The 26,656-nt window shown below is 41.6% G+C and overlaps 1 protein-coding gene across 4 annotated transcripts in view; it reads left to right on the forward strand.

Annotated features, from left to right (window-relative positions):
• Nucleotides 1-26,656, forward strand: part of slit1a (slit homolog 1a (Drosophila)) — a 119,818-nt gene that overhangs the window by 67,821 nt on the left and 25,341 nt on the right. For 2 of the 4 annotated variants that reach the window (XM_061791150.1, XM_061791152.1), the window contains exons 6-18: nucleotides 1,567-1,638; nucleotides 2,613-2,684; nucleotides 3,383-3,546; nucleotides 8,197-8,344; nucleotides 14,300-14,371; nucleotides 17,743-17,814; nucleotides 17,928-17,999; nucleotides 18,211-18,354; nucleotides 19,801-19,964; nucleotides 20,831-20,854; nucleotides 24,524-24,668; nucleotides 25,463-25,537; nucleotides 26,471-26,614. In XM_061791150.1, the coding sequence (XP_061647134.1) occupies nucleotides 1,567-1,638; nucleotides 2,613-2,684; nucleotides 3,383-3,546; nucleotides 8,197-8,344; nucleotides 14,300-14,371; nucleotides 17,743-17,814; nucleotides 17,928-17,999; nucleotides 18,211-18,354; nucleotides 19,801-19,964; nucleotides 20,831-20,854; nucleotides 24,524-24,668; nucleotides 25,463-25,537; nucleotides 26,471-26,614 (1,368 nt within the window). The remainder of the gene's footprint in view (nucleotides 1-1,566; nucleotides 1,639-2,612; nucleotides 2,685-3,382; nucleotides 3,547-8,196; nucleotides 8,345-14,299; nucleotides 14,372-17,742; nucleotides 17,815-17,927; nucleotides 18,000-18,210; nucleotides 18,355-19,800; nucleotides 19,965-20,830; nucleotides 20,855-24,523; nucleotides 24,669-25,462; nucleotides 25,538-26,470; nucleotides 26,615-26,656) is intronic. The other 2 variants (XM_061791151.1, XM_061791153.1) reach the window with 1 other exon arrangement.

A 26,656-nucleotide genomic window follows, 5' to 3' on the forward strand; every position in this document is an offset into this window, starting at 1 on the left:
TTGTAAAAATGGTGGTGATGTAAAAATGGATAAATGTTTGAAATAACAGCTTATGATTATACCATACAGTCAACATGTATGGTATAATTTTTTATATATTTCTTTCTGGTGTAATGTACTATTGTTTATTTTTACTTTATTTATATGTTGTTCTCATAATGTTCTTTGTAGAAGCCCTTTAATAGTCGCTGTGTGCGTCATCCACTTAAGCCAAATAAACATCCCCCTCCCTTTTCCCATCAGGAAATAATAAGAGGTCATTGTCATTAACTCAGTTCAAACACGCTGTTGTTCGGCACATGATTATGGAAAGTGAACGTTAACATGAACGTTAACTGCTGAGCCCATTTTAACATGGTTGCTAACCAAAACAGGAGCTCCTTATAAGGCACGTCAAACTACGTTAACACTAATGTATGTTCCGGCAAATGGGGCTGCCGTGGCTGCCGGGAAATGCAAACAGTCTCTCAGATGAACTAAAACGTGCGGAGTCTTACCTCACGTTGTTAATCATTTTGCTGCACACTACAGCATTAAATAGGATTTTATGTGGCGACTGTGTCTTTACTGACAATTAGCGCTCCAGTTGGCTCTGACATGTGATTGCTCCACATTGTTTTCCATTTTGTCATTTTCCTCATTCGAGTTGTGGCTGAGCTTAAGCCAGTCCCACCGGATTGGTCACCAGCCAATCACATGGCACATATAGACAAAAAAAAACATTTATGCTCACATTCCCAACTATGGACAATTTAGTCTTCATTGAACCTAACATGCATGTTTTAGGAATGTGGGAGGAAGCTCCAAGAGAAAACCTTCGCAAGCACTCTGAGCACATGCAAACTCCACATCAGAGGGCCTGAGTCGAGATTTGTAACAGAGATCGCTCAACTGTGAGGCAGACTTGCTAACCATTAGTCCGTGCTGTCCTTAATATGTCCTATCCCTCCAGCTATCCATTTTCGATAACGCTTATCATCACTATGGTCACACATGAGCTGGAGTTTATCCCAGCTGACTTTGGGCAAGAGTCGTGGAAAACCCTGAACTGGTCGCCAGCTAATCGCAAGGCACTTATGCACTAAAAAACATTCACACTCACATTTATTGCTCTAAATTACTTTTTCGAGGATCAGATCCAATAGAAAAGCACACCAACCATCACAGAAAGCTCCTGTTAGTGGTAAAACTGAAGCATTGTGCACAGTGAGAGTAGCTGGTTATGGATGTGTGTTGAGTGGCAAGTGTATCATTGTGAATGAGTAGACTAACAGCTACCTTGAGTGCCGCTGCACAAAGATGCCTCATGGCGACAGTGATTTAGTTATCCTTGGAGGTACATGCACTATATTCGCACATCATAATACTGATAATGATAAAAAACTATAAGTCACCCTCCTCATCCTCTGTCCACTCTTGGCGATACATGATCTTAGATGAACAGTATTGATTTACCGTAGTTCATCAGTGTGCCGCTCACTGTTTAGAAGATAATGAGGACTGTGCATGGGGGAAAAGGAGGATTTTTGTGCGTTTCCTAACAAGACCCCTGTCTCTGTCTCACAGTCAGTTGGATAAAAACCACATCGGCTGCGTCGAGGACGGCGCCTTCAGAGCTTTGCGAGGCTTGGAAGTTCTGTGAGTATTTTATTCCAAAGCAATATCATTCCATTAGAGTACTCAGTTAAATGAAGACATTGTTTCGCTACCGCTAATAACCATAACTAATGTATAGACAAAATTAGTGGCCCTCGCCTCAAAGCCCCCCATGTGCAGCTCTTGAGGGGGCCTGCATCGTGAGGGCCCAGCCGTCATTAACTCATTGTTCTACACAGTTGACAGCAGAGTTCCCCTCTATCACATTAACACCCCCCTCAGTGCAACCTCGGGGTCAGCTTGTCATCTTGACAACGTGGCTCCCACCATTAAGCATTCCATTCTGGACCGATTGCTGTTTTGGTGCCATTTTTATTTGAAAGAAAGAGCTAATCATCAACATTCATATTTGCAAGCCTTTTGTTTGAGCAGTCCTCCTTAAACAAAGGAGTCTCCAGTGCAGATTGGGCCACAGGGGCCTCAGCAGCCTTATTATTTTTATAGTAAAAGATTGCTTTTTTTCTCTCTTTTTTGGGGGGGAGCGAGGGTGGTACAAAAAAAGCCATTAAAGGCTGCTTTCATGGCATGGATGGATTGCAGATGTAGTGATAGGTTGTCATAATGGTGTAAGCGGGATTGGGGGTTGTTTATATAGGTTTTTCATGGGAGGAGGGGACAGGTTGTGTTATAAAATGGGGGGGTTGTGGTTGAAATATGGTAAAGGGTTTTTAGGCTGATTGAAATGACCTGATTCCCTGGCTGCAGCTGATGCCCAGAGTCTTGTATGTGAATTAGACTTCATGCAAGGTTGATTGAGAGTCTGACACTTGTGTATTTGCATGCGTGCCCGTGGGTGTGCATAGGAGTTGTACAGGCTTTCCCCATCTGTGTGGAATGAGGTGTTATATTCACAGCTGGGTGCCACCGCAGGGCAGAATAGATCTAAAAACCCAGCAAAACTCTTTTTGAAGAATACATGGAGCGTTGACCATATTTCTGCTCTTTCGTTCCCGCAGAACCCTGAACAACAACAACATCAGCAGCATCCCAGTTTCCAGCTTCAACCACATGCCCAAACTGCGAACCTTGTGAGTGACAACGACTACATTTGCTGTTTGAAATAACATTCGTAGAGAAAGTGCTGAATTATATAGGGTCTTTTGTTCCAGACAGTGTTGGGGGGGGGCAGAACCACAAAGAACCACAACGGGGTCTGTAGCAAAGCCAGGAGCCATTATCCCCCCCCATCTAAACACAACAACTGGCACTTAAAGACGCAAATAGCCCCTGGGGCCTCTTGTGTATTGCACAATGATGTGATTACTAAATGTGGAATTATGTGCAAATGAAAAGAATCAAGGCTGTTGAAACACTCTGAGCCATGCGTCCGATTTCTTGTGGTGACCTTCCGGGGTTCTTTGCTCCCAGCGGGGTTACATTTTATAGCTTTTACTATTTGTGTGTATTGTCAGTGTCTGTGCACATGGATACATGCTCCAAACACCAGCGATAGCTATTCTCGACAAATGCAGCATTCCAGGAATGCCATGTTTGGAGTGTTGGGTTTGGAAGGCTCTTCTCCCTTGTCCAGAATGCCGCGTTTACAATCATTCTTGTAGCGTATTATTTAGTGAGTATGGCCGCAGTGGTTGCTTGTAATGAGCTCGAGGAAAGAACAGACACGTTTGTGTTATTTGAGTCTTCACTCGCTGTCAAATTGACAAGAAAGTGAGGCAGAGAAGATCTTCAAATAGCTCAGTTTCTTCTTTTTTTGTTTGTTTTACAGCCGTCTCCACTCCAACAATCTCAACTGTGACTGTCATCTGGCCTGGTTGGCCCAGTGGCTCCGACAGCGGCCTACCATTGGTCTGTTCACTCAGTGCACAGCACCGCCCGAGCTCAAAGGTCTCAATGTGGCCGAGGTTCAGAAACATGAATTCAGCTGCTCGGGTAAGATGTCCATGTGTGACAAATACCGCAAGCATGTTGCATTGTTTTCAGTTTAAACAACCAAAATCTGAACACGGCTAAATGATAGCACTGCACCAGATTTTGTGTTCTCCTGGTAGCTTCTGTAACCACTGAGAGTAGAAGTTGTTACAGTGGAAGATTAAAGGTGGGGCAAAATCATCCCACCCATTTAAAATCATGCAAATTGAATTAAGTGACTTCAAACCATCGCCATCATAACACCTTTTTTAATTGTAGAGGCAGTGGTTTAAGAAATTTTACTACATCCCTTAACTGCCATAATGTGTAGAATTAAGTTAACCACTGTAATATTAATATGAATAATAATCAAACACATTCCACGTCGATGGAAAAAGCAGAACAATTAAATGTAATAAAAAACGTCACAGATGAGCCTCATAGCCTGTTTGCGTCGTGGTACAAGTGTAAAATGGAAATGCACAACAAAATAACAGGAGGCAATGCATATGACAGCCAGACAGTTAACGGGAAGTGAGCTATCAGTTAACATTAGCATTTGACCCCACTTCAGTCTCTCAAATTACACTCAGTTCTGCTCACTCATGCCTGCGGCGAGTGACGCGTCGGCTCCTACTGGCGTGACATTCGCTTATGATGAGCAGCTAGCCATTACCGGCTGATCAGCTGTTAGCTTCTACCACTGCCAATAGCGCTCCGGAAAGCTTCTTTGCATTGTCTTGAGAAGTTTACCACCCTGCTTTCTCCGGCATCAACAGAACAGGGGGACTCGCCTGCTTCTCAGACCTCTAATGAAATTTTCCGTTACGTCAAGCCGGCTGGCTATTGGCTGGTGAGCAATGCTAGCTTTTCCTTAGCTAACATGGCGCCTTAGAAAAAGAAAGGTGTTCTGGCAGCATCTTAGGGCTTTACAGAAAGACCACAAAATCCAGGGAAAGGTACAAATATACGAGTTTTCCAAATAATAGTTATTAACTTCTAAAGAAAAAATAGGTGAGTTTGTGAATGGTAAATCGTGAATCTGTGAGGGTTCATTGTGTATTCTTTTTCTTCTCTTCTCATATTATTACCTTACCTTCCTTTGTTGAAGTTGGGCATTTGTTTGAAGAAAGAAAAAGCTAAAGAAAAAGCAAAACACATGCACAAGTTCATCCTTTGATGCTCACTGAACTAAGCTCCAGTGAGGGTTTTGTGAGATTTATTGAAATTTTGCACAATACGTTGACACAACATACTGGATGGATGACAAGTGTTCAACCTGCAAGTTTTTAATGTAAGATGTTGGTGGAATTCTAAATTGCACAACCATCGGTGTATTCAGAGGTATTGTCTTTTTCCTTTTTTTTTTTCATTCAGTAGTCAGTGTTTTTCCTCGCTCCAAGATCATTATGTAGTTGCGCCTCTTCTAACACAACAAAAGGGAACGTGTGTGAGACGGGACATGAAGTTATCATATCAGGACAATGCAAAAAATCAGAATGCAAACCTCTGCTCCCGCACAAGGCCATCTCACTACAACACCAGCTGCGATTGTTGGTTGATATATCTGTGGGTGTGTACCCCCCACCTCTCTCACTCGCTCTCCATGGGTTGTGATTTTTATGCAGCCATACAGCGTGACAGCACGGACCATTAACTATTCCTCGCCCGGGGAAAGTGGCTCAAAGCGTGGGAGTGGAACCCTCGGAGATATGAAAAGCGAGTAGGAACTGTCCGAGCGGAAGATAAGGCTACAGAAAGTTTAGGCTGAGCTTCATGGGAAGCTGCGGTTCCCATTCCCAACGTGATTAGTTGCCTGTGAGTTTTAATAACTAACAATCACGTTTCCCACCCCCAAAAAACAAAAAAAAACAAAAAAACAGGATAAACCTACATAAATACAGCATATACTGTAAAGTCATGCAATATTACAAACACACGTCCAGGCAAACACCCAGTTTTCTTTTGCTTTAACAATTGACCACAAGTTGAACTCCCTGTGAAGGACTCATTCGGTGACTTGCTTGCTGGCATTCACACACACACACACGCACACGCACGCACACGCACACACACACACACACGCCCACCTCACATATTTTTTTTGTGTTTTCATTCGCAGGAATGTGTGTTTTTGTGTAGTGTGTACATGCTGTGGCCAGGCCAGGCCACCTGCGGGGGATTTGGGGCAGGGTGGCGCTGAGTTGAGGAGAAACGAGGATGCAGAAGCAAAGCAAAAGATAGAATAATTGGGGATAACGTGTTTTTGGTTTGGCTGTGCATATCCGACGTGTCGTCATTCCCTCTCAGCTGGAAATGCGTTCCAGTATTGTGAATGTTATGAGTGACAATTTTACTATTTCACACCCACCATTCCATTCTATTCATTGTCCTTTGAAATGTTTTTATACATTCAAATCTGGGACTCATTTTCAATTAAAAAAAAAAAAGGTTTTTGCCATCAAAGCAAACAATCAATCAATACAAAATCTGTTTCAGCTTCACCTGCACATTCTTCTTAAAAAGAAAAAGATAAAAAGATGTAAAACGTGCCCTCCACAACTTCAATTTTCTTTCTTTTCTTTTCTTTCAATTTTACAAACTGTGAAAAAAACGTTGACTATCATGTGGAATAATGGTGGGCTTTTTGACAAAAAGATAATGGCTTTTCCATAAGAAACAATAAACAAAGTGAAGACATATTATCTGGTGTAGAGTGCGCTGGGAGTGTAATTGAACACATAAATTGATAAATAAATGTGAGAACTGAAAATTAATTTTGTACAAGACATATGGAGTGCAGCCAGCAATAATATTATATTTTGGATGATGAGAGGAGGAAGTTCAAATGTAAAGACAAGCCGCAATGCAAATGGGAGCTCTTTGGAGGGTGTGCGTGCGCAAATAACACAAGGGAGATGGAATTGGAATATGGTGGCTGGGAAAAGGCTTGAATGAGGAAAACAGACCTTGTGCGAGCGCAGGATTACATCAAAAAGCTTCACCTCAAGTCTACCTGTCAGTGAGCTGTCATTGCTCACACTGCTCCAGCTGCGCTATGCACTCTCCCCGATCCCAGGCCTGTCAAATGTGGCGTGTTCCATCAGATGGGAGCTCTGCTGTGCCCTACAGCTGATCCCAGATCTGTCAAACCTCTGACATCCCGAGATCACACGGCCTCAGATCAGGCAGTGTATTGCATCTGTGTCAAAACTCACGAGTTTGTTGTCCTGCTTACCTCATTCTCCGATGTGACACTGGCCAAAACATTAGGTACACGATTTAACAGGATGCATAAGGAAATCTATGTGAAAAATTATCCATTTTAGGCACATGACAGAGGCAAATAGTATGATCCACTGCAGTTACACAACACATTATTATCACCACCATACTTCTCAAAATTGCACTGATTCTCGATTAGACCTTGTTCTATCAGTCGAGGCTGAAAACTAGAGTGGCCTAACTCAATTTTTGTTATTTTGCAGGAGAGTGATTTAAAGTTTTATGGCTGCCGCCCAAAACTAACCAGTTAGTGCAATAGTGGTCCATTCATGAAAGATGGTAGATAGCATTCACTTATATTAACATGCAGATGCACTAGCATCCAAACTTAAGAAAAGTGTTGAATCCATCATGAAATATCTGTAACTGCTACTTCCGATGAGTTTCTCAGTTCATCGCTGTCCTTCACAGATGGATACAATGAATATTTTTTCATCAATTATTAAAGCCGACTGGCACCAACACATGCACTTAAACAGGCTCTCAAATTAAGTCATTTCTCTGCCTTCTCCATAATAGTCATTTTATTCTCTTTTGGGCTTCTTTAATATTCTTGAACGCTATCTATCTATCTAGAGAGCTAGCTCTGTGTCAGTAACTTCCACCGCCATTCGCTTCTGTTTCTAACATGTCCCCCACTAGCTGAGTGATAGAGCGATGATGAAAAATTAATAGTTTGAAACCCAGATTAGTAATGCTGTGTAAATGAGCCCATTTAAAAGTCTGTTTAATTCATTTTATCTGGGTTAGGCTTACATCCACACATCTTGTACTCACTCACTCACACACACACACTTACACGCAGCTGTCGCAATGGTGGAGGCGCCCGCTCTTCAACGCTTCACTGGCAGTTATTTGAACAGGTACCAGGAGACAGCGTGATGGTTTGATGTGCTCTGTATGCAAATTGGAAAGTTGAAGTGTTAAATAAAAGAGAGACGGTTGGGGTGGGCTGCTGAATGCGCACTTTCTCCACCCAGGGAGCGCAGACTCAGGAGGAACATTTGAGGAGAGATCAATGCATATTATTGGAGGCCTTCAGTCATCTGCATAATTGTATTATTCATGTATTAGTTCTCGCTCTCAACACGCGGCGCCATCCCTTTGACAGATAACCCAGTTTCTTGTTCATTGATTCTCAAGGATGTACAACTTTAGCATAACGTCAAGTTCATTTCTTGTTCTCAATGTCAAAGCATGCCTGGAAAGGATCATCAGTGTTCATCTGCTATTTAGTTCCCAAGGCGCAGAGTGACAAGTTTGGCTTCATAGTACTCCAAACTATGTAATACTGCTGCTTTAGAAACCAAATTCCTTCTCTCTTTCTGCTTTTCCCTTCGTCTAGGTTATTTTTTTAACTTAATTTACCAGTTCTTTGGTTTGCAGGTCACCAGTATTCCTCCAGTCCACAACCGTGCAACACAGGTGGAGGTTCCTGTCCCGCCATGTGTACCTGCAGCAACAACATCGTGGACTGCAGAGGGAAAGGTCTGACTGACATCCCTGCCAACCTGCCGGACAGCATGGCTGAAATGTAAGCGCCACCAAACTAAACATTGAGATGAGCTCCACTTTTAAGCTCATAAACACAAAAATCTGTTCAACAAGTATCTAAAGTTTTAACTGTTTTATTTTATTTATTTAAGCTTTGACTGTTTAGTTTTTTTCATGGGCTTTTGTTATACTTATTTCAAAACACCATCGCAGAAGAGTAGAGAGGCAAAGAGCGAAAATTTGATTACCGTAATCCTTAGACTCAGTAATAGGGTTTATTGCCAAACACCCTTCCTCACTCTAGTGGCTGCTCAGTGCAGTATGGCTAATTTGTCGATAAGGATCGAAACAGAAAATCAAAATCGACACCAGAAAGCTATGCACGAAATCTGTCACTCATGATCAAAGTTAGAGTTGAGAACACTGCTTTACTTTTACCGGTAACAACATGAATTTTTTTTTACACTCTTATGACAGTCAATAATGTTTAGTAAATAAAGGTTGTGTGAGGGCCAAAGATCACCTGAAACACTATATTTGTGAATGGGCAGCAGGGTTGACAAATAAATACCCACAAATAATGCTATACTCTGACACATAAGCAATATATTTTGCAACATAAACAGTGTATTTCTTCACATAATACCTGTATGTATTAATACAACTAAATGCACAAGGGAACATAGTAGGTTAATGTTGATGGTCTAAGAATAAATATGGGTAGCTAATTTGTGCATCCAGTCTTGTGGAAACATTTCAAAAAGCACCGTCTTGTGACAGTATGACACGCAGCAGTCAGTTAGTCAACATCCAGAGATGCCCAGGTCCAAATTTCCAGATGGCCAACCATCTGAAAAGTCCTTCATTTAAGCCTGTTCTGACATTTACAGGAATAACAATTTGTTGTTTTTAGTGCCCAAACGTAAGCAAACCAAAGACACCATAGGACCATTTTTGAAAGGTCATGGTCACCGCCACTGCCTACAGTCTGTACCACAGTCTCACTCCAAACTTGTGGTGTAAAGAAAAACAAGAATATGACATAAATAAAGATGGAATTCTGCATTATCCTTTCTGAATTAATCATGTGGAGCCCAGAGAAGCAATGTTGTTTATATTAATCCTTGGGACTTTCACTCAGCGCAACTTGAGCAAAGTGATGGATTCCAGCAAAAAAGAAAGCCACAGCTTGATTCTGCACTGAAGCATTGTGCTGCAGGGCATTTGTTGGCATGTGCACATTAAAGACATGTATGTGCTTCCATATTCATGCCTGTGTATGCTCATGCAAGCTTGGAATAATTTAAAACATGCATCTATTATGTGCGCATGTTGTTGTTGCTGTTTTTTTTTTGCCTGCTGTTTCTTGCCATGCATCACCTGCTGGAACGATATACTTCCATTTACTGTATACTTGGACACAACGTCTCGCAGCAAAGGCAGAGAATGTGTGCTCTTATCAGCTCAGATGGCTGTCAAGCGCACGCAAACACTTTGCTGGTTTATCGGTCCACCAACATCTGTCTGAGCATTAACTATTTACAGCCCGCATGCTATCAGGCCTCTGTAATTCCTGGGAATGTGGGACTGAACTTTTTAAGGTAGTTATTTTGATCTTATCATGGGCTAATTAATGCCCCTTACTGAAATCTTCATGAAACCCAGTGATTTATGAACAGAGGGGAAACCGGCATCCGCGTTGCAAAGGCGACACAGCAAGTTTCTAGGTCTCCTTGTCCCTATTGGGGTCTGTTTATAAATACCCAGCAAGCATGGAAGCCCCCAACAACCCTGACCCATTTCTAGTTTGCTGGTGTGCTGAATTTCCTAATTTGGACGTAAAGTTCACACTCGCATGACCACCCACAGTCTTCTTTGGCATCACTTTGCATGTTCAAGTCCTCCATTTCGTTAAGACTTTGCCCGCCTGCTGTAACACTCTGACAACGAAAAGTCTCCCCATGCAGGCTGTCTTTAAGCACAACAACGAGCATGCTGTACTATAACAGGCTGTCGATATGCAAATCCTTAAAAAGTCTTACATTTGGTTCTTCAAAACAAAGGCCTTGATTTCCTTAAAAATTATCATTTATCCTTACTGTCATTCATTCAAAGGTCTGACCAATGCACCAGACAACAATACAAATAGAATATTTTCATTTCTAATTTCATCTATTTTCATCTAATGAAGAACATTGACATGCATGGATTGTGCACCAAAATTTGTTATACAGTAGTGATTACTTCTTCATTTTCCCATAATGACAAATTTTCGACGCAAAAAAAATAACTCAAGACTTCTCAACTGGTTCAAACCATTATAACTTCAGAAGAATTCCTAATTAAACTACTTTTTAAAGAATTCCACATTGCCATGTGAAAGTTCCCAAATTAATTCCTCAACTAATTCAAACCATTCTAACTTTAAAAAAATCCCTGAACAAATCCTACTATTTTTAAAGATAATTAAGTTTTCCAGGGAAAAAGATGCAATGGCCAATCAAAAATGCGGCACAGTATCACAAGTTTTCACCCCAAAAAATATATACCTTACCAGATATGAAGCAAGATCCAGCAAGCTGCTACCAAGACGTGCCAATAATGTGCAGTACATATTATGTATTGTATTTTAGAATAATACTTAACTATATGTATATTTTCCTATGTACATGTGGCTGAAATAGAAAAGTGTGGCGTCTCTGTTGTACATTCAATGAATACAGCCATGATTGGCAAAAGATTTTCCATTATCCACACCCTCTCCATTTAATTCTCGTTCCTGTCCTCCCTTTGTTTTGTTATAATATAGCAACAGGGGCCAGGGCAATCCGCTTATTCCTATACAATCGCACCATGTTGCTTGTGGTTCAATAAGAAATAATACAGTACATGCAGAGCCTCATAACATTGAGGGTCACAGTTTTTGCCTTTACAGCAAGCTGGTATATGTGTGAGTGGCAATCGCCTAGTGTGTGGGTCTTAATTGTTCAGTTCAGTCATGTTCAGCCGTGTCGCTCTTTCATTTTTAAAAGTTTCTTCAGTTCAGCATCAGCTCTTCTTCATATGCTATTTCTACAGAAATTGCAATTTCTAAGTTAATGTTTTGGGGTTTTGCATAACAGAGACAGAATGTGTGGAACTATCAGAACTGTAGTCATTTGATGGTGTGTTGCAGGGGACTAGTTTCAAGTAGGCTATGCCTCCTAATGGACTGAGCTAGCTGTTTGAAATATAGTCAAAAAGTCTTAAATTTGATTAAAGTGGTCTTAAAACATGGTTCCGAAAACATCTTACATTTTTACATTCTTAAACACCGTAGAGTCCCTGTAACGAAGAACAGAGACATCGGAATGCTAGGTTTCTCCATGCACAGTAGAGTTCTCCACATAGTCGATGAAGACACTTTAAAAGGTCTCCCTGGCCTTCACATCTAATTGGTACTAAACCATGGCCTGCCAATTAACTCTGATTCATCTTTTACAAGACCATGGTGAAAAACATTCCTATATCACAAGCATTTCATCATTCCCAAAGAAAGCCTTACCTCTCAGGCTCTACCTCTTCGCTCCTTTACTGTATTCTCCAGATTGCTAAATCACCACAAAACCAGACAGATCGACGATGGAAAAATGAGAGAAAATAAGGGGAAGGGGCAGCTGTTCTTGGGAGGCTCAATAATTTGGTACAGCTGGTTTGATCTGTGCTTGAAGTTCATTATAAAATCAGTTTCAATTACAGGAGGGCAGTCTTTTGATATCAAGTCCAGCCTGATGCCTTGTTAATGAGGCACTTACATACACACACACATTCATTATGTGTAAATGGAAAAAAGATACAGAACCTACGTATGCCCTGTTCTCTCCTAATGAATGCCGGTGTTTATAGCTGTGGGGATGTGAGCTGGTTTCTTGCAAGAGCAGATCCAGTTAGCCCAAACACTGACCACAACAAATTATTATGCACCACGGTCGGCCATGACTGAACTCCCCCTTGCCTTTACCCTGCCGTGACTTTCAAACTCATAAAAAAAAATGCTGTATCCCCCTAATGAAAGCCATGCTCGGACTTTAATGAAAAGGATCAAGACCATTGATTGTGTTGACAGCGGCCTGCAGACAGACACGCATACAACCATTCAGACTGATAGACTGGATGGAAAGCATTGATTGAAGGAGGCACTGAGGGATTGTTTAGTTTTCTCTGTCAAACACAGCAACTCCTCTTTTGATTGGGGGATTAAGTTACTTGCATGTATTGATCTGTAGGATCTGTAAAAGCTCAAGGCGCACTTGGTGACTGTGTAGCGAAGTAGCGAGAAGAGCTAGTTGCTAAGAAAAAAGCACAAATAGCCACATTGGCCCAACACCCGGCCACTATGTGAGGGTGAAGGAACCGCAGCACCGTCACTTTGCGGCAAAATCACAGACACATCAGGACAAGCAGACTAAAACAGACCACGAGAGCACAGCCACCACAGGAATCTGTGGTCTGGAATCACTGCCATCCCAAGAATGCCAATTGCGCCGCTATATCAACCCATTTGTGGAGGATGGACATGTTGCTTTGAGGGGGGCAGACTACAGATTGAACATTTTCTGAAGTTGAGGAGAAGTGGTTTATGTTTCGCAAAAACACTCTGCCCATAGACATAGCAACGCAGCCCCTCAAAGGCATATAATAAATCATAAATGTCTGTAATTGAATGATTAAATCGTGTGGAAATGTTCTCTTTCTGAGAGCAAGCCCCTCATTTTAAGAGGTTGTGGTTACAACTATCATCAATAATTTGCAGGTTTTAAATGATTCCCATTTCCTTTTGGTGAAAAATAGCCTTTTAATGATCTTGACTAAGCTAGGTCGGACCTTAGCATCCATAGCGCAGGCCTCGCATCTGCTGATGTGCAGCACACTTCTCGGTGGCTGGACGACCAGACAGAACCCCAGCTGGCCCCGGCCGGGCCCCGCTAAGCCTTGTTAAGGAGACTTTTAAAAGCTGTCAACTGACCTGCAGATAAACAGCCCTCTGCCAGCTACACCAGGGGGAATTGCTCTGGGACCAACTTAAGTAGCAACTTGAAACGTGGTGGACATGCACGCCCACACTAATGGCCTCTGGTGCTGTCTGCTCCCCTGCGACCATCTGACACTGATTAGGCCTCAAAATGAACGAGCGTATGTTTTCATTGTCAGCATGGCAAATTCTTGACCAGCTTTCCTTAAATTGACTCATGTTTCACCTCAGTAGGATCGTTACTGTTTTCAGGCTTTTCAGACGAGATCATAAATGCTGGAAGTTCTTTCATCAAGAAGAAACATGACTGTAGTTTGAAGACCTTCATAGATCCTGTTCCATGGCACACTAGTATGCACGATGTTTATTGGTTTTTGAAATGTTATGACTCTAAGATTCCTGCATCTATTGCTGCTGAAGAATAAAGGTCCCCCAATATAATCAGGCAAATCGCCCAGAGGTGGATGACTCAAATCACATGACTTGATTCGAGTCGCCAATTTTAGGTCTTGGGACTCGGTTGGCTAAAACTTGTAAACATGACTTTGGCTTGGCATTCATGAGACTCGACTTGACTCTGACTATTGAATGGTTAGACATGTTTTTTCGGGTGGATCTCGCTTTGTATTTGAAAGCATATTTTATGTTGTGAAATCTTGCATGCATTTCAATGACAAAGACTCTCCACGCTTTGATTTTAGCCACAGGTACATATGAAATCATAAATTACTAGTACAATATATAAAAACATATCTAAATATATATATATATACATATATATATATGACTTGCTCAGCCCAAGTAACAGCTTGACTTGACTTGCTTGACATTTCGTGGGGACTCAACTTGCTTGTTTTTTGCCACAGTAACTTGGGATTTGCTTAAATTCCAGCTCACCTACGTTGTCCCACCTCTTCGAGTTCAGAGGTAATCGGGGAGAAGGTTATTATTTGGTCAACTTGTTGTATCTTTTATCCTCTCTAGACGTCTGGAGCAGAATGGGATTAAGGTAGTTCCTCTAGGAGCCTTCTCTCCCTACAAGAAGCTGCGCAGGATGTAAGTACACTAACGCGCACACGCTTACACTCACCCAGGACTGAGAACAAGAGGCTGCCGGCAGGCTGTGTTCTTTCTCCACCTCCAATGGAACATGAAGCATTTATTTTGTCTGCACCCAGAAAACATATTATCTGATTTAGGGCAGCGTGCAGCAGGCGCTCATATGCTACACAGTCATAATAACAGCTCTCATCTTTCCAATGCTGTTCGTTGGTATTCCCCTGGCGAGTGCCACCCCTGCCCAATGTGGGGAGTGTTGCGTCTGCATGGCCAAAGCACAAACTGTGGCCGGTCAGGGACGATGAGCGGGACGGAGAGTGTGCTGGAATGAAATGGGGGATGCTTGGCTGTCGGGCAGGAGTGAGAACAGTGACAAGCCAGTAGTTGAGCTGTCCCGTCAGTCAGCCGCAGTTCGTAACGCCAGCGGGCCTGACCGACATAGCTGCAAGTGAAGCGGAGAAGAGCGGAAGGTCAGGGAGTTTCTTTGCCCAGCTTTGAAGGCTACCTCTCTGTTTATATAGCAGACTGGAACAGAAGAAAACCTCAGATCTGTCTTTGTTTTGGTACAAAAGCAAATATTTTATTCAGTAAACTCATGTAGACTGAACCGGATATGGTTTGAGTTAAATTAAAAGACACTTGCGTAAACATGAATATTAAATTGTAGCTCACATTTACACCTAACAAGAGTATATTCCTGATTGCATTCACCTTGGCATATGCTGTACTTATATGAACGAATAGAAACAACAAACATGGTTTTATTACAACAAACAGAAAGCAATTATCTGCATGTATGATGAACAATCCAAAAAGTTTCCATTTTACTGACAATTAAAGGTGCCCTGGGGCACATTTATGTGCTTTGATCAAGCATGGATAAGGCACTCTAATATTAAGTAAATGCATACTATATTTGGACCACTTATGCCTTATTATTAACAAAATCCAATACAAGAGCTGCATCAAAATATCCATCTTTACAAAGATAATGCTCAGTTTTTGTTTTTTTTCCCCTTTAACAAATTCCATCCATCCATCCATTTTCTGAGCCGCTTCTCCTCACTAGGGTCGCGGGCGTGCTGGAGCCTATCCCTTTAACAAATTGAGTTTTTAAATTTTATGACATGTATATTATTCCATGTTTATTATTGTGGGGTCATTGATTGGTTGGTCATCTGTCTCTATAATGTGCCGAGAAATTGACTGGCAAGCAGGCTAGTGTGAGGTCCGCCTTTCGCCCAAGGTCAGCTGGGACTCTGAACAGGATAAGGGGTATAGAAAATGGATGGTTGATTATACTATTGTGGTTACACCCCTCGACACGATGCAGTGCAGTTCTACACGACTGCAAACGACAACCACACTAATAGACATATACAATGGGACCTCGTTTTTAACAGAGCCCGATTTAACGGATATCGAATAACGGACAATCTGCTGTCACAGATGACCCGTCCCCCATTAGTTCATTAAATCGAGGTTCCCTTGTTATACAATTAACAATTCATCTGTCAGTGTTAATCGAATTATTTTTTTGTTTTTGTTTAAATGTTGCTTCATTTTGATCCAGCTTGTGTGAGGTGTACCTAATGAAGCGTCCCACTAGTGCTCCCTACATTGAATGATTGCCCTTTTGATGTTCGCATCATATCGTATGCTCTAAATTAATTAATTCATTAATTTATTTTATGTGGATCCTGAAGTGCCTTATATTTCTTTTAGGGATAAAATAGAAGAACCGAGCAGCCTTAAATTATACAATGAGCAAAAGGACATTTAGGGGTCTTCCCTGTGGTCTTCTGAAACAGACCCAATGCTGCTGCTGATTCTGCATTTAGCGTCAACTATGCATTGCGGTACGTCTGTGTTGACCCTCCGCGGCTGCGTTGATTCAGCTGGCCCTGTGCCCTCGATAGACTCGCTCAGTACGCACACGGTTTAGACAGCACCTATACATCATATGTTGCAACCTTCATGGGATATCATCTGCAGATGTCTTTGTTATGTCTCTCATAGGATGTGGATAAAATTTGGAGATGTGATTTATACAAGTTAAATATAGTCATATACAGTGTATAGGTGTTTCTATGCTAGTGTATTTATGCCGTTATGCTTCCTCTTGACCCTGTGTGTCGTCTTATCCCAGGAAATACCAGCCTCTCTCTCGCTCTCTCTCGCTCTCTCTCTCTCACACACACACACACACACACACAGAGTGGTGCCTCAGTTTACAGACACACACTAGAGCAGATGTTGGCTCCTCCGCTGTATTGAAATTTCCAAGAGACCTCAAATCAGGAGGAACAAGGCGAATGGCCACTTATTTAACTGTGACCCCCAAAATGTGAGCTTGTGCCACTTCTTCACCACATGATGATTTTCCTTCAACAGTGGGCCGAGTGGACTCCATTTCAGTCCATAGTGCATCCAGCCTTTCGGTCTATCTCTCGCACTCTCTTTCTTTCTCTCTCTCCCTCCCCCCTGGTTCCAGTGAGTGTTGCATTTACAGTCACAGACACACATAGGATTAGTGGTTATCCTGTGGGAAGGAGCCTGTGGATCCGATTAACAACTGTAATGTTCACAAGCAGTCTACTGCGCATCAGTCATGGATGTTTAATAACTCAGCGACTTGATGGGCCACAAACAGTGTTGTGCAATAATACTGTTTTTGAATTGTAATGTGTTGCATTACATCTGTGTTACTTTGAGTGGTTTGACCAAAATATCTGCAGAAGTCAAAGCATAACAAATATATACACTATAGATGCCCTTTAACAAGAAAACAATGCTAAAACACGACAAAATTTTTTTTTAAAGAAAAGGTTTACTCCCCATTGAATTTGTGTCCTTTTTCACAAAATCAAACATTAATAAATTTTGATTTTAATAGCTCCATTCAGTAAAATAAAAACAGCTTTTAGATTAATTTTTGCTTTACCCAAACCAGTCACAGCGAGAGGAGTAATACACGTCGACTAAGTGAATGGAAGGTTTTAAAATTCCAACATGTGGTCACCCTAGGGTGAAAATCCATTGTAACTCATGGTTACTGATGTTGTAACATGTATAATATCACCAACATTTGATTAATAATGGCTTGTAATGCTGTATTACAATAGAGTGTCAGTTACTGCAAATCACCTTACACCCAAGTACAGGCCAAAAATGATTCAAGTAAATGTGGAAAGAAAATGCTGATACTTCTTTTTTCAAATAGGGGTTAACGCCCTGGCTTACATTTATGACCTCTTCTTGATGTTTCCTGGGTTACTTGACAAGGGTAACACCGAGATGAGAGTGCTCTCAAGCCACATCAAACCCTCCAAGTGTCTCCCTGACTGACTATCCTTCTTTACCATCAGAGACCTGAGCAACAACCAGATCTCGGAGATAGCTCCTGACGCCTTCCAGGGTCTGCGCTCCCTCAACTCGCTGTAAGTGTTCCTTCCTGAGGCCGTGTTTTGTTTGTGCATGTGCGGCGGCATAAATTTTCATCTGGCTTGTCATTTTTCCATATTTAAATCATGCCTGTGTTGTGATCTCCTAGCGTGCTGTATGGAAATAAGATCACCGACCTGCCTAAGGGTGTCTTTGATGGCCTCTATGCCCTGCAACTGCTGTAAGAACACACACACACACACACACACACACACTATACAGACAGAATGGTTTTACTCCCACTCAGGAAGAAGTCCTAACCTTTGAGTAAACTTTGTACCTATGCGTCGTTCTCCAGCTGGAACGCATAATGAATGAATAAATAAGGAAAGTCTGACAAGCCCGATTCCCTCCTCCACTCTCTTCTCGTCTTTCCCATCGTCGTCTCACAGTTTGCTGAACGCCAACAAGATTCACTGCGTCCGTGCCAACACCTTCCAGGACCTGCAGAACCTCTCGCTGCTGTCGCTGTATGACAACAAGATCCAAACTCTGGCCAAGGGTACCTTCGCTTCACTGCGAGCCATACAGACCCTGTGAGTTGAAACACATCTTGATACGTGTACATAGACTCCATAAAATGATGAGCCCACATAGAATAGTTCACTCTGAAGGTTTTGGAATAGCACAGCATGAAATGACGTGTTAGAAAATAGGGTAAATCTATCATCCTTAAAATCACACACAGATTTATGACGCAAAAAAACAAAACAAAAATAACTGCTTCCACTTCCTCTGCGGAATATTCTTCCTTTTTGAATTTGCCCGAAAAATACGAAACAAACTTCTCAAAAGGGCGTCTGCCAGCCCGTGCTGAAACATGCCGCGCATGGGAAACAGTATCCAAATGTTCAAAGGGCTGATTTACATGACACCTATTCACACATGGGGCACAGGGTGTCACGGTCAATCCAAAACATAGGTGTCAAACTCAAGGCCTGTGGGCCAGATGCGGCCCTCGGTGGCAATGGGCAATTATGTAATATGATGGGGCTATTTTTAGGGTTCCCGAAAAGAAGAAGCCTCGTGCTCTAGCCGCATACCCATCTGTAAACAAATGCAATGCAGCTCAGCTTCTGACTTAGAAAACGTCACGGTAGCTACAGTATATGCTTTTAGTAGTAGGATGGTAGAAATGCAAATGAAATTCAAACCGCTTCTCCTGGTCTCTTCAGAGAGAGCCAAAGCATTAACAAAAGCTATTGTATTTTAGCATAATAATTCACACTATTTAATCCATTAACTGTTTTAGTTATCTGCAACCTTCATTTGCTAAAGAGAAGACAAACTATTGATGTTGCACTTTCCTAAAATAAAAAAGATTTAAGCTGTTGATGTTTCATTTTAAATATTTTCCTGCACATATTATATAAAACATAAGCAAACCAAACTAACAGTGTGCCGTGAGAGATTATCAGGTGTGCCGCAGTAAATTATACAATTTCTATTAATTGGTCTGAAAATTATATTTTTTTTACTGCAAATATTTTTTTTTTTATTCATCTATTTCTGCCAACAATGTATTTGTATGTAGTATCATGCAGTGTCAGACAGTCAGAACAATAAAATGCTCAAATGTCAGAATGCACATAATTGACCTTTGTATCCACTTTTTGTGACATTTTTATTAGCCGGTGTGCCGTGGGAATTTTCTGTTGTAACATATGTGGCTTGACTCAATAAAGGTTGGGAAACCCTGCTGCACTGAACGCGAACTTAAGCGTGAGTACTTAAGCGTACAAAGTGAGCCATGATTTTTGGTGTACTGCGGCGATTAAACATTTCTGTGGTTTCACCGTTATAAGCAGCCTCCTGAGGGCAACCATAACTACGATCTGGCTCAGGATGAAAACAAGTTTGACCTAACCCTAAAGCGAGCCTCTCGCCACCACATCGTTTGGCTGCGGCATTAGTGAGCCAGTAACGGCATACCGCAGTACTTTCTAACAAGCATGGGAACTCCATTTGTCTTCTCCTTGCAGTCACCTGGCCCAGAATCCATTCATTTGCGACTGTAACTTGAAGTGGCTGGCCGACTACCTGCGCTCCAACCCCATCGAGACCAGCGGCGCCCGCTGCGCGAGCCCCCGTCGGCTGGCCAACAAACGCATCGGGCAGATCAAGAGCAAGAAATTCCGCTGCTCCGGTAGGCTGACGATCTCCAAGTGCCTCTCCTCTCCCTTATTTGGCTCTGATTTTTACTTTTCTCTTATCTGTTGCCTTGTTCCCCCAATCACTCTTGCAAAGGCCATTTTACATTTTTATGCTGTGTTTACACTACATGTGGACAGAAGTATTTAATTAATCAATCATTGTTTGGGTTAGACCCCTTTGCTCCTCCAGAAACTACGGTGATTCTTTATCTTCCATTAGATTATATGCAGTACATTCTGGGCGATCACTCTTCAAAAGGGGAGTTTTACACTACATATGGACAAAAGTATTGAAACACTCTTAATCAGTCACTTAGGGATTTGGATAAGAAACCCTTAGTTCCTGAATCGTAATTATTCATCTTACCAATACATCTGTGGGATCAAAGCTACTCTGTTCCAGCATGACTGTGCTTAAAGGCACATAAAACCCTGCTAGGGTGATTTGGGTGTGAAAACACTTGCAGAAGAAGAAGTGGAATCTATTATAGTTGCCAAGTGGATTGCTACTCCCTGGCTACAGTATAATATATGTACTGTAGTCCTTGAGCAGTATTCGACCATAGGATGGAAAAGGGTTGTCCGTTTCCTCATTATGTCTTTGCCACTTTCTGTACAGCAGCACACGATGGAGGTGTCACTCTTTTGTCTTAATCCTCGTTGCCTTCAGTTTGCATTGTCTTGTTCTTTGTTACATAACCCTTGTCATCTCCACAGAGATCTCATGTTCAGTTGTCATTTGCATTACGTCATATATAAGCTCTGTATTATATATGACTGTGTCGAAGCATAGCGGGGCCCTAACTATGCCTTCCGAGCTCTCACTGACATCCGTCCCTCTGTCTTTTTTCCATCACAGCCAAGGAGCAGTACTTCATCCCAGGTGAGTTCATGGCTACCATTGTCTTCCTCCTTGCTTTGACTGTTCATCCATTTTTTTATCCAAACAATCGCGCAGGTTATTCTAGTGTTTCTCAACCAGTGGGTCACAGATATTTAATGTGCATCATTTTAAAGCTAATGCTTTATTGACCAGCTATCGCAGAGGTTCTCAAATACCAAGTACCACCTAAAAAAATAAGCTCTCCAAGTGCCGCCATAATGCCCATCATTAAAATACAGAAGCGCAGTAGGCCAAAGTGTTCATCAAAAATAATTTACTTTCTAACAAGTATTTTTAATATTATTGTAAGCCATTGTAATATTGTGCACTTTGAACATTAGCACTGTGCTTGAATATAGTAAAATAAAAATAATGCTACTGAAATATATACATATAAATTAAATGTATTGCACATAAAGGTTCAATAAACATTGTACCTAAATAAATGTTTAAACTTTAAAAACAAATACTACTTAAAATATTTAATGTGAATGTTTTAAAGGTAAAAACAATGGAACTGCACATGGGCAGCTATTCTTTCTCGTACCACGAGAGGGAGCCGCGTACCACCAGTGAGACCCGTACCACACTTTGACAATCACTGCACATTGCTCCTCTGTTTCTTCATGATGTGCTCTTAAAGTACATTTATTTTCATATGTAACTTTCAATATATATATATATATATATATATATATATATGGGTTGTGATTTAATGGCCATGGGAAAACGTGGGTCCCTGGGTGAGATCAGTTGAGAACCCCTGGGTCCTAAGATACTTACCATGTTTTTATTTCATAATTTGCCATATTTGTGCAAATATATTTTTGTTGATTTGTATTGTGAAACGATGGCCTTTAAAACGACAACAAATGCAACAAAATCATCTTTTTGTTTCAGGGAGAAAATAGCGGTGGTATCAGTGTAATCAGCCAATTGGACCTGTGAGGCTCAGCACCTTTGAGTGTGTTTTAATATGATAAATGTGTGAGTTTCTTTCTTCTGAGTATGCAGTCAGAAGGGAAAGAGACTATTTGCTTTGGCATGAGCGCACTATAAAGTCTCTCAGCGAAGGAGGGAGTGTGTGTCTTCCCCATCGGTAAATGCTAAAGAAAATAAAGCCCATCGGAGGGACTGAGATTCCTATCAGTGAATGTTTCCGGACCTCTTAGCAAGGGAACTGCCAAGCAAATAACTCGGAGAATCAGTGATACTGTGATTCATCGTCTTGACTTGTGTGTGTGTGTGTAAATGAGTGTGTGTTTATATGTGCTAAGTTGTGAGAACATTGGCTTAGAGACCAAATGAAATGCAAAAGGTAGATGAAAGCTAAATTTGATTAATGTCAGAGGTAGTGGAATTTTTGTCTTCCAACACATAACAAAAACAGATGTGCATCCGATCTATTGTATAAAACACTATATGGACAAAAGTACTGTATTGGGACACACTTCTTTTGGTCTAAATCCATTAGGTTTCCTCATATCTTAATTCTTCATCTTTCCGAGACGTTTTGGACATTTCCATGCTTCCAGCTCTTTGGGAATAGTTTGGGGAATAACCTTTTTTGGTTCAGCATGACTGGAAAAGGTCCATAAAGACATGTTTCGATGAATTTGATGTGAAAGAACTGGTGAGCCTGGCCATCTCTTAAATGTTGTCCGGATAAAAAAAATAATAATAATAATAATTGCCGCAAACACGTTTCAAAAGGGAACAACTCGCTTTATATGCGACCTTGTCTCCCAGTACCTTTGTCCTCATGGGATCAAGTTGCAGTGAATTAAAGAGCTCCTCGATGATGAGTCATTTTGTGCCATTTTCATGAGGAGAAAAAAATCCCACGATGTGTTTTGTCCTCTTCGGGTTCCATGCAATAAAAGTGTGGCCACCATGTGCTTATCAATACTAATGATGATGACTCGCAAATCTCCCTCAGGGGGCTCCTTGGCGTCGTCACGATCAAAGCTGTAAGCCGGTTCATGCGTTCATTACTTCCTCTCCAGCAGGAAATACTTTTTCATGTTGTCTGGCCGAGGGAAAGTTCCTTAATGAGCTGTTTTACTGTGTCTAAAGGAAGTTATTTCTGCGAATGCAATCCACTCTTCAATCTCTAATAAAGTCAACAATGTGGCTTTGTGGTTACGCAATGGCTTCAGATGACGACGTCCCGTTATTTGGACACATTCTTCGTGCTCGACTTTAAGTTCTTCCCCCCTTGCCTCTTGGTTGAGGTTTTCCTGCTGGTGATTGTGGCCTGGGTGGCCGCGGTGTCCCGGTGACGTAATGTGCAAACTTCACAGAGTCGGCGAGGTGCATCACTGTGAAGCATGCGAGAGGGGAACGGGACATAAAATGTTATTCTAACAGAAAACACTGGGCTGTTTCCTCTAAATGGAACAAATGCACACACACACACCAACATTGACAGACACACACTCTGTTCTAAGTGGCTCCCGGACCTGTTCCATTATTGAGCAGCCACGATGTATCTGGCAGCGCACTTTTTGGCACGTAACGTCTATTCATAGACAGAGAGGAAGTGCAGGGAAACGTCCCCCAATCCCTGCCAACCTGCCTCCTCCATGCACTTCCTCTATCAGGAACAGAGGTGGTGAAAGTACTTGCACTCTCTACTTAAATAGAAGTACAAATACTCTGGTGTGCGATTGAGTGGCGACCGGTTCATGGTGTACCCCACCTCTCGCCCAGAGTTAGCTGAGTTTTGCTTTGACTTGCAAACGCAAACTTGCGATTTGAGCGCCGTGTGGTATCAGCGAGATCAATTCAATTCACAATGAACAGCGAGCGCATTGGAAAATCGTGAACAATTCTCCCCAAAAGAGGCTTCAAGCTCCCAGCTGAAGTTTACTTTCAAACAAAACAAAACTAGGAGAATTACACATTGTGTCTTGAAAGCAAGCATATAGCTTAGCCTTAAGTCCAAACTGCAACACATGTAGACATTCAATACAACAATACTCACAGTCATACTGTATATTCTTTATCCTCTGCAAGGAGCTGAGACGTCCATGTCAGAACGAAATGATGGCATTTCCATTCATTTCAACAGGGAAAAGATGGTTTGAGACCCGAGTGATGAGTTACGACCGTGGTCACAGAATGGATTAATCTCCTATATCAAGCCACCACTGTACTCAAGAAAAGTGCAGATACTTGACGAATCTACTTAAGTACAGTAACAAAGTATTTGTACTTTGGTACTCCCCACCACTGACCAGGATGGACGTCTCTCCAGTCTCCACACCTCTCAGCTTTCATTCACATCTCATCCATCTTCTCCCTGATTCTCTTCACCACTCCAACTGACTGACCGAGCCCTCCCGGCTCCTTTGCTTTTACTGAAGCTGACTGCCCAAATCCTCTTTGCCGTCCTTATCTCTGCCTCCCTGGGTGCTGTTCCTTTTCGGCCCACCGCTCACTTCTCTAAAATAAGCTGCCCATTCATGTGCCCCTCCTCCCATGAATGGCAGAGGAGCTTCTGCTGCAGGCACTTAAGGTCAACAGCAAGTTCGGGACAAACTGCAGATGGGGGGGTGGGTATGCGTGACTCGCGGTGTCGTGGGAAAACGCGTGCGGATGTATCGTGAAAAGGGCTGATGTCATCGTTTCCCTGCGTGACAGATTGTATTTCCTTCCTCTCGTCAGGTGCCGAGGACGCCCGGCTGAATAACGCCTGCAACAGCGATCCGGTGTGTCCTCCCAAGTGCCGCTGCGAGTCCAGCGTTGTGGACTGCTCCAACCTGAAGCTCACCAAGATCCCCGAGCACATCCCGTCATCCACCACTGAGCTGTAAGCAATGTTTTTAACGTGTAGGTCGGATAGCAGCCATTTTTATGTGAGCAAAAACGGCGGGGAATCAACAACTTGGTTGGCAGAAAAACGATTTTTAAATTACAATTTCTCTTCTAACGACTATGTTATAAATATCACAGAGGGTAAGAAGAGGGTGTGATATTTTAAAACGTATTAAGAGGTAGTCAATGAAAATTGTTCAAAAAATACAAATAAAAAAAGTATGCCAATAAAAGGTAATAATTCTATTTTATGATGTATTACGAAGTTTTTCATTTGTGTTTCATTTGCTCATTCTCAAAAGATTTGGTGACCCCTGCTTTAGTGCAGTCATTCTCGTTCGTATTACAGTGATTTATATTGACATCATATTATATTTAAACTTGGTTGTATTTGCCATTATTATGCAATTTTATAACTCTCAAAATTTGCGTAATAATTTGAGACAGTTGCAACTCCACACCAGGTTGGTTTTAAAAATTAAAAAAAGAGAGAGAAGATATTTAAAGGGTTATGATAAACGGTCAACAACTGAAATGTAACTGTGCATCAATTGTAGATCCACAGAATTTCTCTCTTCTACACTTGTTGTGAGGCAAAATTCATGTTTGTGCACTAGTGGCCATTTAAAACATTGGCGTGTGCCAGCCACACTTGCTAAATTAGTTCAAAGTCAGACAGACATGTACCGGTATAGATTTTTCTTTTATTCTGTATTAAATTTGTACAAAACAAAAATATATGACTGGACGTAAAAAGATTGAATAAAAAAGGTTCATCTTTGTGTCCAGGCGCCTCAACAACAATGACATCACCACTCTGGAGGCCACTGGAGTGTTCAAGAGCCTTACCCAGCTAAAGAAAATGTAAGTATTTACCGTAATTTCTCGTGTATAATGTGCACCCATGTATAATACACACCCCCAAAGTTGACCTCCAAATTCTGGAAAACTCTTCTACCTTTGTACAATGCATTTTTACAATGCATGATTTTGCTTCTACCCATATGATCAAAACATGAAGTATGATCTGTATTTTGTTAGTTTTTTCCAAAGAATTATTCTGAACTTAAGCACTTTACTGGAACACGTAATACTTTTTCATTTACTTGCTCTTATTTTGAAATCTGCAGCCCTACTTTTATTTATTAAATTAAAAAACGCACAGTTGTGCTCATATGTTTGATTTCCCAGGCAGAATTTGTAAGATGGGTACAATTCTTTAAAGAAAATCTGAAGGACCAGGCGAAATACATAACATTTTATTTTAATGGCATTCAAATTAAACGGTCAAACATTTCAAAAAAGCATCATTACACAAAACATAACCATAATGAAATTAATGATGGTTGTTGTTCAGTCATCAGTTATATTTAAAAAATATATATATATTTCACAAATTCTGCCAGGGTATGTAAACTTATGAGCACAACTGTACATATATGCAGTAATACGTACCCCTGTCATATTGGAATGAAAGTGTAGGCTACCCTTTTTATAACCACTCGGTGGCGGTGGCATATTAGAATGAAAGTATACACCTTTCTCACAACCTCTAGGAGGCGGTGGCATTTTGGAATTAAAGTGTAAAGCTTTTTCATAACCCCTAGATGGCGGCATACATTTATAAAATGTAAAAGCTTTTTTTCAATTTGCCCAATGCCTATGTATAATGTGCACTATTGACTTTTGACAATTTTTTGGGGGGAAAAAATGCGCACTATACACGAGAAATTACGGTAATTTGACTTTGTGACTTTTAGCTTCCAGTTTCCTTCATCCTCCATTTGCTCGCTACAGCAACCTTAGTAACAACAAGATCACAGAGGTTGAGGACGACGTGTTCGAGGGCGCCTCGTCCGTCAACGAGCTTCACCTCACAGCCAATCAGATCGACACGGTCCGGAGCGAGATGTTCCGTGGCCTGGAGGGTCTGCGCATGCTGTAAGTCACGTGACATTTATCGCTGGGGGAGCACTGTACAGT

Source organism: Phyllopteryx taeniolatus, chromosome 11 (genome assembly GCF_024500385.1).
Source record: "Phyllopteryx taeniolatus isolate TA_2022b chromosome 11, UOR_Ptae_1.2, whole genome shotgun sequence".
Taxonomy (NCBI): Eukaryota; Metazoa; Chordata; class Actinopteri; order Syngnathiformes; family Syngnathidae; genus Phyllopteryx; species Phyllopteryx taeniolatus.